We start from the raw sequence: 20,567 nt of genomic DNA on the forward strand, positions 1-20,567 counted from the left end.
CCAGTATCAGCTGCAAAGCGATTTAGAAAAGATTGCTGTATGGTGTGTCAGGTGGCAGTTGACGCTAAATAACGAAAAGTGTGAGATGATCCACATGAGTTCCAAAAGAAATCCGTTGGAATTCGATTACTCGATAAATAGTACAATTCTCAAGGCTGTCAATTCAACTAAGTACCTGGGTGTTAAAATTACAAACAACTTCAGTTGGAAGGACCACATAGATAATATTGTCGGAAAGGCGAGCCAAAGGTTGCGTTTCATTGGCAGGACACTTAGAAGATGCAACAAGTCCACTAAAGAGACAGCTTACAGTACACTCGTTCGTCCTCTGTTAGAATATTGCTGCGCGGTGTGGGATCCTTACCAGGTGGGATTGACGGAGGACATCGAGAGGGTGCAAAGAAGGGCAGCTCGTTTTGTATTATCGCGTTATAGGGGAGAGAGTGTGGCAGATATGATACACGAGTTGGGATGGAAGTCATTACAGCATAGACGTTTTTCGTCGCGGCGAGACCTTTTTACGAAATTTCAGTCACCAACTTTCTCTTCCGAATGCGAAAATATTTTGTTGAGCCCAACTTACATAGGTAGGAATGATCATCAAAATAAAATAAGAGAAATCAGAGCTCGAACAGAAAGGTTTAGGTGTTCGTTTTTCCCGCTCGCTGTTCGGGAGTGGAATAGTAGAGAGATAGTATGATTGTGGTTCGATGAACCCTCTGCCAAGCACTTAAATGTGAATTGCAGAGTAGTCATGTAGATGTAGATGTAGTGAACAAGATCATTAAAAGAGCAGAAGAAGCTCGGACAGGAAGAATAGAAGAAAAAATTAGGCTGAGTGTCTTTCAAAGGAAAGCTCAGGGCTGTAGGGAAAGCAGGGAAAAGTGAAAATGCCTGGATTCCTACGGAATGTGACTCCAGTGTCTAATACATTGCGTCAACGCGTTCGGTGTTGTTAATGGACAATCGTTTCACTCTCACCGAGTATTTTTGTAGAAAGCCGCGGAAGCACTGAGTTATCATCTAGAGCTCCGTTTCAGTAGGAATGTCGCGTTGTCGATGACTTGTTGATGACGATCCTTCAACAGAAATGGTATAGTGGTTTTGTATCACGACGTTATTATGCTCATGTTCTCGGTTTCACGAAGCGCTATGGCGCCGTGCAGCGAAGCACCTCTGGGACTAGTCATAGTACTTGGGAGTGTGTGGTTAAGGAGATGAAGAGGCAGACTCCGACTCGCTTACATATGGAACACCTGCTTCTTGCCAGTGGGAAGACAATTAACCTTTGCTGCATATATCAGGCAGTACTTGGTTCAAGAGTAAGTTTGTCTAATAAGGGGTAATTCGACGCTTAAAACAGGTTCCGTAACTGTATAACTATTATTACTGTACTACTTTAGCAAATATTCAACCCACGTAATTTGTTCTGCATATAGAACCGTAGATTTTTGCATACATGATGTTCCATATTTCGGAAAACATGCAGAAGTATCTGTAAAAATCGGCCTCTCAATCTTTCTACAATTATTTCTTAGCCTAGACGTTAGCCTCATGTGGCTGCGTTTAATATTCGCTGAATTTCTGGCTAGGTTTCAGGGGCCTATTAAAATAGCGGTCTTGCATTAGACACTTTGAAGGGATAAATGTGATTTCAAAATAAAGACCAAGATAGTTTACGAGGCTAGAGTTAATCTATTGAAAGAACATCGTTTGTTGTGTTGCCAACTACTTATACATTTTGGGTGAAAATGGTAGGTATTCGGAATGATTGTTTGTTTTGAAGGTTTTAACGGATGTTTGATGAGTCTTAATTTTTCCAACATCCTCAGCGTCGTCAGCTTCCACTATCACAGGTCACAACTACACATATTGAGCAGTATTAAAATTCTATTAACATCTGGTCCTACAGTTACGTCCTTTGTCGAATTACCTTGCATAATAGTACAGAGGTTAGGGATAGAACCATTTACTTTTGTAAGTTAGCATATCTTAAGCACATAACCTGTCACTTTGCATCAAGCAAACCTTACACGGATTTCGCCGTTACAAAAAGGACCATTTAGTGTGCTTCATTTTGGAGCCACAGATGCAGTGTAACTTGGTGCTAACATCGAATGATTCACTTTCCTAATAACTGTTTTTGTGTATGTCACAGAGAGTTGTTAATAGCACAAACTGTCACATTGTATCACACAAATGTTACACAGATTTCTCACGGCACAAAGGAAAAATGTGCATTTACCGTTCTTTTATGAAACTAGGAATTTTGGACATTATCTGATGACCACCGGGTAGCACTGGAACCAAAGAAGAAACCTCAATACTGCAATAACGAAATTGCTTATTGTATATATTTATGAATTTCTTTTGCTGATTGCAGAATGCCTAATTCTGGAACTGTAAATGTCACCAGATGATGTCCGAAAGAGCTCCTCGCGGTACTGTGCCACTGTATGTTCTTTTGTTACTTATTGCAGCGAACCTGAGTCATTCAGTTATGGTGGAGAGGTATCGAAACGGGAACCTGCGAGGTTTGTTGACTTCACATCTATTTGTTGTGTCCTTGTTGCTTTTTCACTTTGGTAGATGTTGGTCGTTGGTCTTTTGTGTCGCATGCGGTCAGCAGACCATGGAGGGTGGATGCTAAGTGTACCGTATTCCTGATAACAGAACCTCCTTACTGAACGCTCCATGTCGCATGTTTATCTTCGAATTATTCCACAAACGCAGAAGCCTGTTTTATTATTTCTTCAAGTTAAACAGATAATTTTTATTTTGATACTAGCTTTTGATCCGGAAACGGTAACTGTCTGCGAAATGTTTCTCAGTTTTTCTAGAGTAGATGACAGTGTGTAGGTCATTCGGTGGAATACTAGTTTCGTAACCACTACAAGTTTTTAAGCTGTGTCTTCAACCCTTAGACTCATACGTTTGTGGATTATTAGCTCCTGTGAAATGGTTTTGATTGTTTCTTACCTTACATAAGAGTATTAAGCCACCAGTAATGTTTACAATGCTCTCCTCAATGCTAGTCATACACGTTTATTGAATATGTTTTGTATTCGACAAATAGGGTAGAACAAATTGCGAAAGAATAACTCCAAGTTACTGTAGTATTACTTTCATTTTCTGTGAAGAGTTAACATTAGCGTCCTTCCAAGGCCACTACGTACTGACTCGTAATTTTCCCATTACTGATATTCAACCTGCATTTTTCCAAGTAATATAGGCTACCTTTCCGTGAACCAAGTTTCAAATTTAACGTTTATTTAATTCGTTATGGTGACTGCTTTGGGTGTATTTGTTTTAGATTTTCTGTGTTGTATGGTTTGTGTCGATGTGCCTCACATTACGCCGCCCGTTTCTAGTGTCCTTCCTGTCTCCATTTTATTTTCTATCACAGTGAGATATTCCAGAGCCTCTGATCTTCTTTGCTGTAGTTAGATCACTGTAGACAAAAATGTAGTTGTAGCTTGCGGCTGCTAGCCAGTACCTGTCCGCGAAAACACCACCAGAAAGGTTTACTATCTGTGTTGTAGTTAGTGTGCTTCACTGGACCAGTAACTTTGGTGCCAAAGATACCGTGTAGTTTGGTGCTCACTTCGAATGTTTCACTTTCCTAATAATCGTTTTTATGTATGTCACTACAGACTTTAAAGTAAATTTGAATGTAGTGCGAAGCAAGCGGATTCATTAAAATTTCAAAACTTTACATTTATTACTGACTTCTTAAAAAAAAAGTGTAATGAGCTTATGCCACAAAGCACCGCTTTGCACGTAGTTAACATGAATGAGTTCTTAACTTACTAAAACTTCAGAAATATATAATTAAAATGGTTGCATTTGACCTGACGCTTTCTTCATACAAAGTTATCGTCGTGTTCAGTTTTTCGAAAACTGTTTCATGAGAAATATTTACCTGTTCAAATGTCTTGTTTCTAATATTCCGTCGACATGACTCAGCTAGGACCTGTATAAAAAGGAAGAATAGGTCTCCAAAGAAATACAGGGAAAGATCGAAAAAGATCTGATCGACGAAGGAAAAGGAAATACTTCATGTCCCAGGCATAAAGCGAGATGAAAAACGAACTTTAAACTAGTCGGAAATAAAGTTAACTGAGTAGATTATCAAATTTTAATGTTGATTAATACCAGATCACTCAAATTTATCACTGAGGCACTGAAATATTCAGATGAACTTAAAATTAAAGCATTTCGCGGAAGTGGTCATGTAGCAACAAAGAAATTTTTAACATGTGTTACTTTATGAAAAGTGTTAGGTGAATCAAATGACAGATGATAAGGTATAAATGTGCTGCGTAACCATTTAACATTAACACAGTGCGATGCGGAGTCCAAACGTAACATACAATATGGCCACATAGATGCTGAAATGCAAAATTACTGCTTAAAGTTCCGTCGAAGACGATGTTATTTGGGACAGTAACTTCAGACTGGGGAAGGATGGTAAACAATGCCGATTGTGCACTTCCAAGGGAAAAATCACAGCATTTTTCTTCGTCATAAATCTGGATGGTTGGATGAGGATTTGAACCATCATCTTCTCTAATATGAATCCAAAGTTTTATTAAATCGTTACACTTATCTCTCACAAAGACACTGTTAATCCTCATGTGGAACATGGCCTGATGATTCAAACAAGATACAGATCGTAAGGACAAATCGAAATCGTAAAGTAAAATCATCATATGATGTGAACATACGTAATATATGTTGCACAAACAGTATTATTCACTTAAGATCTAAAGATTAATAAGACGTACGTATTTCAGACAGAAATTTCTGAGAATGTTCTTTTGGATCACAGCATTATATGGATTGGATCATGTATTGTGGGTAAACCGTAAGAGATTCGCTGTGTTTGAAATGTGATGCCACAAAAAATGTTGAAAACTAGGTGGATTGATAAAAAAGTGAATGAGAAATGTCTCCGCAGAATTGTCAAAGAGAGGAACATATGGACAGCACTGACAAAAAGAATGAACAGGATGATACAACATGTGTTAAGATATCAGCGAATAATTGAGTTGGAACTAGAAGGAGCTGTATTGGGTAAAATCTGTAAGGGAGGACAGAGACGGGAATACTCACAACAAATAAATGAGGGCGCACGGTGCAGGTGCTACTCTGAATGAAGAGCTTAGAACAGGAGAGGGGTCCCTGGAGGGCCGCACCAGACTGGTCCAAAGCACTGATGATTCTGAAAGACATGTGGTACAGAGACAGTATTATTCGATGATTTCAAAAGGCCATATTTGCACCGGTAGTGGAACAAAATACGAGACTTTTAAGTCTTTTTTTTAGTCATCAGAGTTTCAAAAAAATGTGTGAATTCCTAAGTGACCAAACTGCCGAGATCATCTGTCGCTAGACTTACACACTACTGAAACTTACTAAACTGGCTTATGCTAAGAACAAAGGACACACGCATGCCCGAGGGAGAACTGGAACCTCCGGTTGGAGGGGCAGCGCAATCCTTGACGTGGCACCTTAAACCCCGCGGCTACTACGCTCGGCTTCAGAGTTTCGGTTGCTTCCATAGGGTCCTAAAACGTCTGCCGCCTTGTGGTAAACTTTTCATCTCTTTGTACATCCATCCACTCTGATTTAGCCTGTTTGCATTTCCTGTTCGTTAGGTTCCCATGTTTTCTATTTTCATTTACATTTACATACATGCTCCGCCAACCACAAATAGTGAATTGCGGAGGGAACCTTTCATCATTACTACACATGCCCTTGCTTCCTTAACTCGCAAGTGGAGTGTTGGAGAAACTGTCATTATGCCTCCGTGCGAGCTCTAATTTATGTTGTCTTCACGGTCCTTAGGCGAAACTGACATTGGTGGCAGTAGAATCGTCCTACAACCTGCCGCTGAAGCCGGTTTTCTAAATTTTCTCAATAGTGTTTCGCGGAAAGAACGTCATCTTCCTTTCAGAGACTCCCATTTGAGTTTACGAAGCATCTCTGTAATACTAGGTTGTTAATGGAAACTAATGGTAACAAATCTAGCAAGACGATGTATTCCTTTAATCCGAGTTGCCATGGATCTCAAACAGTCGAGTAACACTCAAGGATATGTTGTAGTAGTGTTCTATACGCGTCTCCTTTATAGAGGTGTTATACTCTTCTAGAACTGTGCCAATATATCGAAGTCGAACATTCGCCCATAGCCCTACTGGAGTTGCGTCATAGTTCATTTCATAACCCTTTGCACTGTCAAGCAGCACATGACGAATACTTTATTTTAACATAACAGGATTGCCTTTCCTACTCGTCTGCATTAGCTTACATTTTTCTATATCTAGAGCAAGGAGCCATTTATCATACCAAACTGAAATTCTGTCTTAATCACCACGTATTCTCTCACAGACACTCAACGACGACACTTTCCCGTTCAGTACACAGTCATAAGCAAACAGTCGGAGATGCTGTTCATCCTATTCCTCTGTTTCCGATTCTAGAGAAAGCGACCCTGTCATACTTTAAAGGGAAATTTCTGCGGTACCTTTGTCTCTGATGAATACTGGCTACCGAGGACAATGTGCTGGGTTCACTCACTTAAGTAGTCTTCGAACCACTCATATATCTGGAAACCTATTTTGTACGCTCAGACTTCGTTGACAGTTTGCAACAGGGCACTGTGTTTCATCCATGAGGTCGACTTGTTCGTGAGTCATCAACAGCTTCTTCGTCTTTACTTTCGATACACTACCTGAAATATTTCTTTCTTTTTTATATTCCACGCTTCTCCTTAACTACTCTCTGCACTTGGTTGCTTTTCACTGCCTCAGATAATTTCACTCTCAAATATTCATAGTTTATTTCATCGTATACGCGGATTTATTTGTCCTCTTGATTTCAAGCTGCTGCTTGTCACCAGGAGACTACGATCTGAGACCGTAGCCACATTTGGGCATGAACCGGAATCCAAGATTTGATTTCTTAATCCTGTGGTACGCTTTATTACGACCATTGTCTCCTGTATTTGCCAAGTACACTTCCTTCTTTTGTGTTTTTGTAAAGGGTGTTCACTACCACACCCTATACCTATGGTGTAATTCTAGAAGTCTCTTTCCTTCCTCACTTCTTTATCGCAGTACACATTCTGGAGTAACTCTCTTGAATTCTACCCTCTATAATTGCATTACAGTCACTTGATGAAATTACACACAATGTGTGGTCTTCCTGAGGCACTCCTTTCTTAAAAGTACGTGGGTAGCAACCACATGAGCCCTTAGCTGATATTACTTCCACTTACTTTTGTCAGGCTTTTCCTGTTTTACTTTTATAGCGGCTTCACTTGGACAACTAATGTGTTTTTCACCCGAGCAGTATCAGGTTTCGAGGGCCTAGAATTTCTTTAATTTTCTTTTTTTTACACCGTGCAAAAAGGTCTGTATCCCATGGCACCGCATATGTTTGAAATTTGGCACAAGTGATCTAGGGTTAGTGTATTAACCGAAGGCTTCTGGCATAAGAAGGCACCTTCGTAGTGCCAGCGGTGTTGTCAAAGAGGGCGGAGCAGCAAGCGGCGGTTCAGAGCACTCTGCAGCCCTTGCGGTGGAAAACTGCTCTAGAAGGCAGAAGAATCAGCAATGATCAAAGGCAGGAGGATGCAGAAGGCAATGGAAATTACTGGATTAAAGATACATAACGTGTATTCACAGGACATTTGCACTATAATCGGAAATGTGTCATGATGATCTCTCCATTAACAAACGATTCCGGAGTAATTCCTCTTTCAAACCTGTAGAAAAGTACTTCCAAGTAGCAGGTGACCATGAGAAAAATATCGAATAAAAAACTAAAGGGCAACGTTTTACAAGATGGAGTGTCGAACAGCAGAAGTTTGAACATGGTAGGGAGGCTAGGAAATCTGATAAGGGAAATTCTAAGGCTGATCTAGACACAGTAGGTATCAGCGAAGTAAAATGGGAAGAAGACAAGCAGTTCTGATCAGACGAGTATAGTGTAATAACAGCAGCAGGAAATGGTAGACTAGAGTAGGATTCGTTATGAATATGGAGGCAATGAAAAGAGTGAGTAACCGTGAACACTTCAGTGACTGGTTTGTTCTCATCAGAATCAACGGCAGACCAACACCTGCAACAGTAGTTCAAGCATACATGCCAACGTATTAAGCAGAAGTTGAAGAAGTGGAGAAAGTGCAGATATTTAACGAATCATTTAGTGCGTAATGGGAGACGAAAATCTATGGCTATGGGGGACTGTAATGCGGTTGTAAGGGGAGGAGCAGTAGAAAGGGTATCAGAAGGGTATAGTCTTGGTAGTAAGAATGAGGGACAAGAAAGACTAATTGTGTTCTGAATTAAATTTCACCTAATAACACAAATATTCTGTTCAAGAATCACAAGAGGAGGAGATATACTAGGAAAAGGCCGGGAGATACGGGAAGATTTCAGTTGAATTACATCATGGTCAGACAGAGATTCCGAAAACTGATATTGGATTGTGAGGCGTATCTACGAGCAGATATAGATTCAGATCACAATTTAGAATGATTAAGAGCAGGCTGGAGCTTAAGAGGCTAGACAAGAAGTATCAGGGCACAAAGAAGTTGGATACAGAAGTAATAACGAATGAACTGAAACCCTTGAAGTTTTATGAGCCTAAAGATACTGCCATAGTGAACAGGTCAGCAGGCAGTTCATTTGAAGAGGAATGTATATCTCTAAGAAGGACAGTCCCATAGATTGGAAAAAATATACGTACAAGGAAAGTAATGATAGAAGAAGCAACAGGAGTTAATAGGAAAGTAATAGAGGATATGATGTTGGAATAAGAGTGTAAAAGAGCTTCGGAAGACTTAAGATCAAATAAACAGTAGGGATAGACAACATACTACCGTAATTTGTAAATTCATCTGGGGGGTAACCGCAGCAAAACGACTAAGCAGGTTGGTGAGTGGAATGTATGAGACTGGCGATGTACCATCAGACTTTCAGAGAAACATCATACACACAATTCTGAATATGGCGAGAGTCGATAAGTTCGAGAATTATTGCACAATCATCTTAACTATTCACACGTCCAAGCTACTGAAAAGAGTAATACACCGAAGAATGGAAAAGAAAATTGAGGATATGTTAGATGACGATCAGTTTGATTTTAGGAAAGGTAAAGGCAACAGAGAGGCAGTTCCTACGTTAAGGTTGATTTTGGAAGGGAGACGTTCATAGGATTTCTCGACCTGGATTAAGTGTTCGACAGTGATGTAAAACGTGCAAGCCTGAGAAAAATAGGGCAAGCTATAGAGAAATACAATATGTTCAAGAACTAAGAGAGAAGAATGGGACTGGAAGATCAAGAACTAATTGCTCAGACTATAAGTGGTGTAGGACAGGGATGTACTCTTCCCCCTACTGTTCAATTTGTACATCGAAGAAGCAGTGACGGAGATAAGGGAAAGATTCAAGAGTGGGATTTAAATTCAAGCAGAAGAGATATCAATAATAAGATTTGCTGATACCATTGCTGTCCTCAGTGACACTGAAGAAGACTTACAGGTTCTGTTGAATGGATTGAGCAGTCTACTGAGTACAACATATGGATTCAGAGTAAATCGAAGAAAGACGAAAGTAAGGAGAAGTAGCAGAAACGACTAAAGCGACAAACCTAACATCAAAATTTTTCATCACGAAATACCATGGAAGTCATTCCCTTATATTTTAACAGATTTCCTATCATCCTGTCCCTTCTCCTTATCAGTGTTTTCCACATATTCCTTTCCTCTACGACTCTGAGCTGAACTTCCTCATTCTTTACCTTATCAGTCCACCTAATTTTCAACATTGGTCTGTAGCACCACATCTCAAATGCTTCGATTCTCTTCTGTTCCGGTATTTCACTGTCCATGTTTCACTAACACACAATGCTGCACTCCAGACGTACATTCTCAGAAATTTCTTCCTCAAATTAAGGCCAATATTTGATATTAGCATACTTCTCTTGACCAGGAATGTACTTTTTGCCATTTCTAGTCTCCTGTTGATGTCCTCATTGCTCCATCCTTCATGGTTATTTTACTGCCTATGTAGCAGAATTCCTTAACCTCACCTGCTTCGTGACCATCAATCCTGACTTTAAGTTTCTCGCTGTTCGCATTTCTACTACTTCTCATTACCTTCGTCATTCTTCGCTTCACTCTCAGTACGTACTGTGTACTCATTGGACTGTTAATTTCACCTTGAATTTTAATCCCACTCCTGAACCTTTCTTTTATTTCTATCATTGCTTCTTCGATGTAGAGATTGAACAGTAGAGATGAAAGGCTGCATCCTTGCCTTACACCCTTCTTAATACGAGCACTTCGTTCTTGATCGTCCACTTTTATTATCCCCTCTTGGCTGTTGTACATATTGTAGATGATCCGTATCTCCCTATGGCTTACCTCTATTTTTTTCTCAGAATTTCGAACATCTTGCACCATCTTACATTGTCGAGGGATTTTTCCAGATCGACAAATCATTCAACGTGTCTTGGTTTTTCTTTAGCCTGGCTTCCATTATTAACAGCAACGTCATAATTGCCTCTCTCTTGTCTTTACCTTTCCTAAAGCCAAACTGATCATCATTAGCGCATCCTCACTTTTCCTTCCCCTTCTTCTGTATATTATTCTTGTAAGGAACTTCGATGCATGAGCTGTTAAGCTGATTATGGGGTAATTATCGCACTTGTCATCTCATGCCATCTTCGGAATTGTGTGGATGATGCTTCTCCGAAAGTCGGATGGTATGTCACCAGACTCATTCATTCCTCACACCAAAGTGAACAATCACTTTGATGCCACTTCCCCCAATGATTTTAGAAATTCTGATGGAATGTTCTCTATCCCTTCTCCCTTATTTGATACTAAGTCCTCCAAAGCTCCTCTAATAATGGATATCCTATCTCTTCCAAATGGACTCCAGTTTCTTTTTCTATCACATCAGACAAAACTTCCCCTCATAGAGACTTTCAGTGTATTCTTTCCACCTATACGCATTCTCCTCTGCATTTCACAGTGGATTTCCGTTGCACTCTTAATGTTGTAACCCTTGCTTTTAATGTCACCGAAGGTTGTTTTGACCTTCCTGTATGCTGGTTCTGTCCTTCTGCCATCATTTCTTTTTCGTTGTCTTCATTTTTTTCCTGTAGCCATTTCGTCTTAACTTCCCTGCACTTCCTATTTATTTCATTCCTCAGTGACTCGTATTTCTCTATTCCTGAGTTTCCCGGAACATTTTTCCGCTTCCTTCTTTCATCGATCAATTGAAGCATTTCTTCTGCTATCCATGATTTCTTCGCAGTTACCTTCTTTGTACCTACGTTTTTCTTCCCAACTTCTGTGATGGCCCTTTTTAGAGATGTCCATTCCTCTTCAACTCTATTGCCTACTGAGCTATTCCTTATTGCTGTATCTATAGCCTTAGAGAACTTCAAGTGTATCTCGTGATACCTTAGTACTTCCGATCCCAATTCTTTGCGTATTGATTCTTCCTGACTAATGTCTTAAACTTCAGCCTACTCTTCATCATTCCTACATTGTGATCTTAGCCTATGTCTGCTCCTGAGTACGCCTTACAATCCAGTATCTGATTTCGGAATCTCTGTCTGGCCATCATGTAATCGAACTGAAATCTTCCTGTATCACCCGCTTTTCCAAGTGTACCTCCTCCTCTTGTAATTCTTGAACAAAGTATTCACTATTACTAGCTGAAACCTGTCACTGAACTCTCTCGTTCCTTGTCACATGCCCATATCCTACTGTAACCTTTTCTTCTACTCCTTCCCCTACAACTGCATTCCAACCCCCATAACTATTAGATTTTCATATTCTTTTAAATACTACATTACCCATTCAGTATTGTCATACACTTTCTCTATCTCTTTATATTCAGCTTGCGAAGTCGGCATGTGTACCTGAACTATCGTTGTCGGTGCTGGTTTGCTGTCGATTCTGATAAGAACAACCCTATCACTGAACTGTTAACAGTAACACACTCTCTGCCCTACCTTCCTATCCATAACGACTCCTGCTCTCGTTACTTTCTGCTGCTGTTGATATTCCCCTATACTCATCTGAGCAGAAATCCTTGCCTTCTTTCCACTTAACTTCCGTATCTAGATTGAAGTTTTGCATTTCTCTTTTCACATTTTCTAGTTTCCCTACCACGTTCAAGCTTCTGACATTCCACGGTCCGACTCGTAGAAAGTTATCCTTCCGTTGATTATTCAATCTGTTTCCCATGGTAACCTCCTCCTTGTCAGTCATCAGTCCCCTCCGGTAGATCCGAATACGGGACTATTCTGGAATATTTTGCCAATGGAGAGATCATCATGACACTTCTTCAACTACTGGCCACATGTCCTGCCGATACACTTAAGTGTCCTTATAATGCAGTGGTTTCCATTGCCTTCTGCAACCTCATGCCGTTCATCATTGCTGATTCTTCCGCCTTTAGGGGCAGTTTCCGTCCGCAAGGACAAGAGAGTGCCCTGAACCTCTGTACGGTCCTCCACCCTCTTTGACAAGGCCGTTGACAGAATGGGGGCGACTTCTTATGCCGAAATTCTTCGGCCACCAATGCTGATTATTAATCAGAATTTATGCAGCGGCGGGATTCGAATCCGGGACCGAAGACGTTTTGCTTATGAATCAAACCACGGATATAATGATATCATACAGGTACCAAATTTCACCACAATTTTGCATACTGTCATCAGGGACGTGTCACACCCCCCTTTCAGACATTTAACTATTTCACGCCTCTACAATGGATGTCATAAAGACGAGTCCCGATGTTGAAATCACGCGATTTTCTTGTGGCTGGCCGAGGAATTCATTTCAGAATCATCGTCACTCAGAATAGTCACGTAACGTCTTCAGGAGACGGCGTAAAAGGTATCTGTGAACCACTGCTGTATCAGTGAACCACTGATTCCGTTGCGTTCGTTGATTCCCAAATATTTCGCTGCCGAAAACGGCAAATCGCAGGGCCATGAACAACAGGGCAACGTTCTTGACAACGTTCGAAGACACTGGCACTCCCAGACAACTCAGTTCTGTTCCAAGGACATCGCTGGTCAGCAGCCCCATGGAAAGTGTCCTGATCCCATTGAAGACTACTTCGACCGCAGTTTCTAATTTGGTATACAGGGTGAGCCACAAGGGATAGCTAAAAGCAGTTGGACGAAATTTGAAAGCGATTCGAGGATGCTTTTTCTATCCTCCTGTTTCGTTCACTGCTGCGGCGTGATCATGGCGGAGTGCAACATTGACACGTGTGTGAACGAAACGGCAAAGAGTGCCTCTCATACTCTCCCCCCCCTCCCCCTCAATCTCGGTAACGCCCTCGCGCCCTCGGTGTCACCTGTGCATCCTTTTCGAACGTGTTCAAACGTACCTGTCAGAGACACCGACAATCGTTTAAGTTGACTGGTGCCTCGTGGCTGCTATAGCGCCTGACGGTAGTCAGCTGCAGAGGCTTGTCGAAGGGGTCAGGACGTTTTCCTGTTGCTTATCGCACTGCAATTCGTCGTTTTCGAACGCGAAATGTATGTGAGAATCAAAGCTCCCAAGGGAAAGGGTGATTCCATTCACATCCGGTATGTCATCTCCTGAGGTCTTTTGGTGTTGATTCTGATAGGATGTGTTGCTCCGTCACCCATTAGAAAATATATGACCTCCGTCGCGAAAGAATGAAAACAAGGGCCGAAATATACGTGACAGGAGGTGTGTTGTTAAGTTACTGTTGGACCAAACTGCTGAGGTCATCGGCCCCCAGACTAACACACTACTTCCGCTAAGGACAACACACATACCCATGCTCGAGGAAGGACTCGAACCTCCGACGGTGGGACCCGCGCGAACCGTGGCAAGGCGCCTAAGACCGCACGGCTGCCTTGCGTGGCTCAGGAGGTGTGACGACCTTTCCATCGTGTGAGGTGACCACGATGGCGCTGGGTGGAACTGTAGTGAAATTTACCGCCAATGTGACATCCTTAACCCACGTTAAATGAACTTCATAACTGTGATCCTTTTTCGCATGTGTCGACAGCTTGGTGTTTGAAGTGACTTCGGGCCCAAGAGTGAATCGTAGGTCGCAGGGCACAAGATTGGTAGCACCTTAGAGCCAATGGAAGACAGTGGAAGACAGTTACGGGGTTTGGAAGAAGTGGTAATTTTTTTTGCGCAGTGTGTCTCCGACGATTAGAGGTTCTGAACAGACTCTGTATCTTGCCAAAAGATACAGAGTCTCTTCAGAATCAAAAGTCTGAAAAGGTCCACTGAAATTTGAAGAACTTAAGTCAGCTCCTCCAACAAACCCTACTCCCACGTTCAAGAAGACATGAGTGGCGTTACCTCTGGGCAATCGATGCGTGGGTGTACTTTAAGTAGCCAACGGGAGAGAGTTTTCTGGCGCCTTTAAATAACCAAGACGTATCGGATAAGGAAGATAAACCCGAAAGAAAATCGTGGTCCTCCAAGAAATGAGGTTGGGCAGATGGCTGGTAAACAGCTCTCCGAAAACACACGCTCCTCCTAGTACCCCAAGAATCCTTGGAGACAGGATGGTCTCAACAGGAAACTACATACATAAAAATAGCAATCTGAGTTGTTAGAGGAGTTTTCCAAAAATAATTAGCAACTAATATAATGACGTGAATATGGATGCTCTAGCAGTCACAGAAAGGAAACTGAAAATGAGAGGTAGTGAATATTCAGAAGAAACATTGTATTCTGTAGTGGAGCTGAACAAAATGAAAATCCTAGCAATACTTCGGCATATGAAATGGGAATAAGAAATAAAAGATTGAACACACTTAAGCGAAATAATCCTTAGTTAGACTGATACTGAAAAGAGGGAATACTACATTATTAACCTATATGCACCATAAGAAAGCAGAGAGGATTAGCCCGGAACTCTCTATGACGAAGCACAGAAGAGATTGAAGAAATCCAGTACTAGTGCAAATTATTATGATGGATGGTATCAATGTCAGAATACGAAAAATCCCAGTTAAGAATACTATGGGGAGTTATGGAGAACCGGTATGTAATGAAACTGAAAAAAAAAAAATGATTTTGTCACTTTCAGTAATCTAAAACTAACAAATTCACATTTTTAGGAGAAGAGATATTTACACTTGGGCCATCAGAGGTCTTAGATCTATAACATCTTGGTAAATGAGAAGGCCTTTATAATGTACACTTGCTTGAAGAGCACAGCATCAAACATATTTACTAAAACAGATTAAACAAAGCACTATAATACTTCAGCGACCCTACACTATGAAGATGGAATGCTATACAGTAAGTAGAGAAGAATACCAGGAACATTAGGATATATTTATTTCTGATGTCGAGGATGATGATAACATGAGACATCAAGTGACATTTAAGTTTAAAGATATTAAACAGAACAGAAGGGAAGATACAAATGAACGATACTGGAGAAGAACAATGTGTGAATTGTTACAGTGGATTAGAGTATGATGATACAGCACAAGAAACTGATATCGAACAATTAGATGAGAACGGATTCGATGAAATAGAAGAGTAGTATGAAGGGTTTGCGAAAATATCACCAAATGTCAGCTCTAGCACAACGAGATTCCTGCGTAATAATAGGTCACACTTTAAACAATTAATGCATCAGTGCTCTGGGCAGAGATCCGTGGCGCGGACGCATCTCCGTTGCTGTTCCAGTCTAGTGATTTTTGCACATGGAAATAATCAAGATTCGAGCAATGATTAAATACTTCGTAAAGAAATGTATGAAAGCAAAAGAAATTCATGCCAATTTTCAAAACAAACTGGGGAATTGTTATCCTCATACAAACTGTTCCTAAGTGGACAAACGAGTTTAAATTTAATTGGAACAGCTTAGATTATGATCCACGTAGTATCCGGCCAAGATGAGCCACAACCGCAGAAATTATAGCAAAAGCGCATCACCGTCTGGAAAGATGATAAACTGCTGAAGCCTTAGGGATGTCATCTGAACGGACATAAAGTGCAAGCGGATAAACGATAATTGTCTGCTGATGGGTGGCGCGACTCTAAACGCAGCGTCAGAAACGCATCAGGATGAAAGGTCCGAATAACGTTTGACCCGTTTTCCAAGTAACCATCTGGATTTTTTGGGCCGATCGGTGACCACTGCTGAAAGCTCTATCAACAACTATGCTCCGGGGACGTAAAAACACTCAAAGCAGCGTATTCACCACCGCCAAAGAAAGCAAGTACAATACGGTTCTCCGGAAAGCTCATGCTGTCACTACTAAGGGACGCGAAAGGGATTCTGCTGACAGTCTTCTCAATAGTCAGACAATTACGGGACAGTACTACATAAACTCTGCGATAACATCAGTTAAGAACAGAAAAAGTGACAAAACGAGATGGTAGTAATGCAAAATGTTATAATATGGAGGACTGATGCTATACCCACGACTACTACATCTCTTAAATAATTGTTAGAAGATCGAGAGATCCCCAAAGCCTGGAAAACTTTTACAATGAAAAGTTTTTAAAAAAGGAGATTGAAAGATATACTGTAACTACAGAGGCTTAAGTCAGGTGGGCACAGCATACAAGATATATGCTACGATTTTAGAAAAGGACTTAAAAAAAGGAGGCAACTAATACTACAAGAGCAAGAAATGCGTTTTGGTAAAGGAGGTTCCACTATAGATGGAGTTTTTATTTTACAGCAAATAACAAAAAACGCAGATAACATAACAAGAAAGGCATAAAAACATACATTGTTTACATAGTTTTTATTACATTTAAAAAGGCTTTTGACTACGTCAGTAGAGATAAATTCTGGGAAATAATAACGTATCGCGGGTATCCGAAATACCGAATAAGTGCGATGAAAACTTATATCACAAGACGAATATCACTAGATCTCAACAGAAAAATGACTAATGACATACCAACTGACAGAAGAATAGAGAACGCTGCTGCATCTCCACAAGTTTGTTCAACTTCTATATACAGGGTGTTTCAAAAATTACCGGTATATTTGAAACGACAATACAAACTAAACGAGCAGCGATAGAAATACACCGTTTGTTGCAATATGGTTGGGACAACAGTACATTTTCTGGCAGACAAACTTTCGAAATTACAGTAGTTACAACTGTCAAGAACAGATGGCGCTGCGGTCTGGGAAACTCTATAGTACGATATTTTCACATATCCACCATGCGTAGCAATAATATGGCGTAGTCTCTGAATGAAATTACCCGAAACCTTTGACAACGTGTCTGGCGGAATGGCTTCACATGCAGATGAGATGTACTGCTGCAGCTGTTCAATTGTTTCTGGATTCTGGCGGTACACCTGGTCTTTCAAATGTTCCCACAGAAAGAAGTCACAGGAGTTCATGTCTGGCGAATAGGGAGGCCAATCCACGTCGCCTCCTGTATGTTTCGGATAGCCCAAAGCAATCACACGATCATCGAAATGTTCATTCAGGAAATTAAAGACGTCGGCCGTGCGATGTGGCCGGGCACCATCTTGCGTAAACCATGAGGTGTTCGCAGTGTCGTCTAAGGCAGTTTGTACCGCCACAAATTCACGAAGAATGTCAGATAGCGTGATGCAGTAATCGTTTCGGATCTGAAAAATGGGCCAATGATTCCTTTGGAAGAAATAGCGGCCCAGACCAGTACTTTTTGAGGATGCAGGGACGATGGGATTGCAACATGGGGCTTTTCGGTTCCCCATATGCGCCAGTTCTGTTTATTGACTAAGCCGTCCAGGTAAAAATAAGCTTCGTCAGTAAACCAAATGCTGCCCACATGCATATCGCCGTCATCAATCCTGTGCACTATATCGTTAGCGAATGTCTCTCGTGCAGCAATGGTAGCGGCGCTGTGGGGTTGCCGCGTTTGAATTTTGTATGGATAGAGGTGTAAACTCTGGCGCATGAGACGATACGTGGACGTTGGCGTCATTTGGACCGCAGCTGCAACACGGCGAACGGAAACCCGAGACCGCTGTTGGATCACCTGCTGCACTAGCTGCACGTTGCCCTCTGTGGTTGCCGTACGCGGTCGCCCTACCTTTCCAGCACGTTCATCCGTCACGTTCCCAGTCCGTTGAAATTTTTCAAACAGATCCTTTATTGTATCGCTTTTCGGTCCTTTGGTTACATTAAACCTCCGTTGAAAACTTCGTCTTGTTGCAATAACACTGTGTTCTAGGCGGTGGACTTCCAACACCAGAAAAATCCTCTGTTCTAAGGAATAAACCATGTTGTCCACAGCACACTTGCACGTTGTGAACAGCACACGCTTACAGCAGAAAGACGACGTACAGAATGGCGCACCCACAGACTGCGTTGTCTTCTATATCTTTCACATCACTTGCAGCGCCATCTGTTGTTGAAAATTGTAACTACTGTAATTTCGAAAGTTTGTCCGTCTGAAAATGTACTGTTGTCCCAAGCATATTGCAACAAACGGTGTATTACTATCGCTGCTCGTTTCGTTTTTATTGCCGTTTCAAATATACCGGTCATTTTTGAAACACCCTGTACATGATATAATGCGTAAATGGAAAACAGATTTTCAAAGATATATTTACGTAGACAGAAGAACTCTTCTAAATAACTCTCTCTATGTTGACTAAGCAGTGATATTAGCAGATAAAGAAGAGGACCAGTAGGAAGGAATTTACTAACTGAAACAAAGTAATAAGAATAAAAGAATAAATCATGATGGAAGAATGAATTAGAACCTAAACAGATAGAAGTAAACGAATTACGTAGGACGTGAGCTGACATATGGCTACAGCAAAGATATAGAAATTAAACTCTTTAAATTCAACAGGTGTGTGGAAAAATTAACAGAAACATTAAAGCAATACTAGGAAATATAAAATCTACCAACTGTTGCAGTCCTCACGCTGTTGCATGGAAGCGAAATCTGAATGATTACCAAAAAGCAAGAAACGCTTATTCAGGCACAAGAAATAAAATTCCTGAGATGAGTTAAAGTTTGCACTGAAGAAAACCGAACAAGGGTTCTGGATAGTTGGGAAGAACGAAAAATCCTTAATCTAAATGATAATATTCTAGATTATAGAAGAAAGTGGAAAGATCACCTAGAAAAAATGGAGAGTGAGAGACGTACGACAAAGGGGGCGAGGTAGAAGAAGACCCCAGCAACGATGGGTACCGTAACTGACAATTTTGCCTAGTACCTGAAGAAAAAGAAATAGGAGGAGGATGAAATCTTGTAGAACTTCCGAATGGGACGAAAATTAGTAGATAAGACGTACATCTACTGAAAAAGGGTCGATTACAGCTTCAGAAAGAGTGGATGATTTATTCAGGATAAAGAACACCACTAACTGAACAACTCAACAACACGTTGGTCCTTCTCTGGCACTTATGTAAGCGTTGGTTGATGTTGCTGGATATCCTCCTTGGGGATGACGTACCAAATTTTGTCCAATTTTTGATTTAAATCGTTAAGCCTCTAGATGGTTGGAAGGCCCTACCCATGATGCTTCTAACGTTCTCAACTGGGAAGAGATTCGGTGACCTTGCTGGACAAGGTAGGGTTTCGTAAGCACCAAAACAAAATGGGCATTATCTCGCTGAAATATAAGCCCAGGGTGGCTTGCCACGAATGGAAATAAAGCAGGCCTTAGGATATCATTGACGTATAGCTGTGCTGTAAGTGTGCAGCGGATGAACACCAAAGAGGTCCTACTACGAAAATAAATGGCACCCCAGGGCATCACTCCTGGCCCTTATGGCGGGCGCCAGTCGGAGTCGTATCCCACCACTATCCGGAGCGCATCCAGACATCTTTTCAGTCTTCAATCTCATTGACTGGAGTATAATTGTCTCCAGTGATGAGTCTTGCTTCGAACTGAGCACCGATGATCAGCGAAGACTGAAGTCGCTCCAGGCAGCAGCAGTGGGATACCAAGGCGACATATGGCGCGACAACCTCGAAAGATGCTCTAGGGTGCTATTTCTTTCCATAGCAGGACCTCTTTGGCTGTCATCTGAGACGCCCTTACAGAATGGCAGTACGTCGTCGATATTCTACGCCCTATTTTATTTCCCTTCGTGACAAGCCATCGTAGGGTTACAATTCAGCAAGGTAACGGCCGCCTGCACTTGGCGAGAGTTTAGGTTACTTATCTTTGGGCTTACGAATCTCTACCTTGTCCAGCAAGGTCTCAGAATATTTCTCCAATTGGGAAGCTTAGGAGCATTATGGATAGGGCCCTACAACCATTTACCAATTGGACAGAATCTGGTACGTCATTCCCAAGGAGGACATGCAACAACGTCAACCACTGCTTGCTTAAGTGCCAGAGGAGGACCAACGCGTTACTGACTTGATCCATTTCTGAAGTTCTTTCTCCTGAATACATCACCAATTTTGTTCTGAAACTGGAATCGTTCGTTTGTGTCTACATGTACATCACATCTCACGATTTCCATATCGTTCTGATAATTACTAGGGGGTATGTCGTTCTTCTTTTTTGTTTCTGTGTGTTTTATCCATTT

The 20,567-nt window shown here is 41.3% G+C and overlaps 1 protein-coding gene across 3 annotated transcripts in view; it reads left to right on the forward strand.

Moving 5' to 3' along the window:
- Nucleotides 1-20,567, forward strand: part of LOC126354006 (U8-agatoxin-Ao1a-like) — a 403,061-nt gene that overhangs the window by 346,160 nt on the left and 36,334 nt on the right. The window contains exon 3 of one of the 3 annotated variants that reach the window (XM_050003315.1): nucleotides 2,481-2,534. The exons of the other annotated variants lie outside the window; for them this stretch is intronic. Within the exon in view, the coding sequence (XP_049859272.1) occupies nucleotides 2,481-2,534 (54 nt within the window). The remainder of the gene's footprint in view (nucleotides 1-2,480; nucleotides 2,535-20,567) is intronic. 3 annotated transcript variants of the gene reach the window in all.

Source organism: Schistocerca gregaria, chromosome 3 (assembly GCF_023897955.1).
Source record: "Schistocerca gregaria isolate iqSchGreg1 chromosome 3, iqSchGreg1.2, whole genome shotgun sequence".
NCBI lineage: Eukaryota > Metazoa > Arthropoda > Insecta > Orthoptera > Acrididae > Schistocerca > Schistocerca gregaria.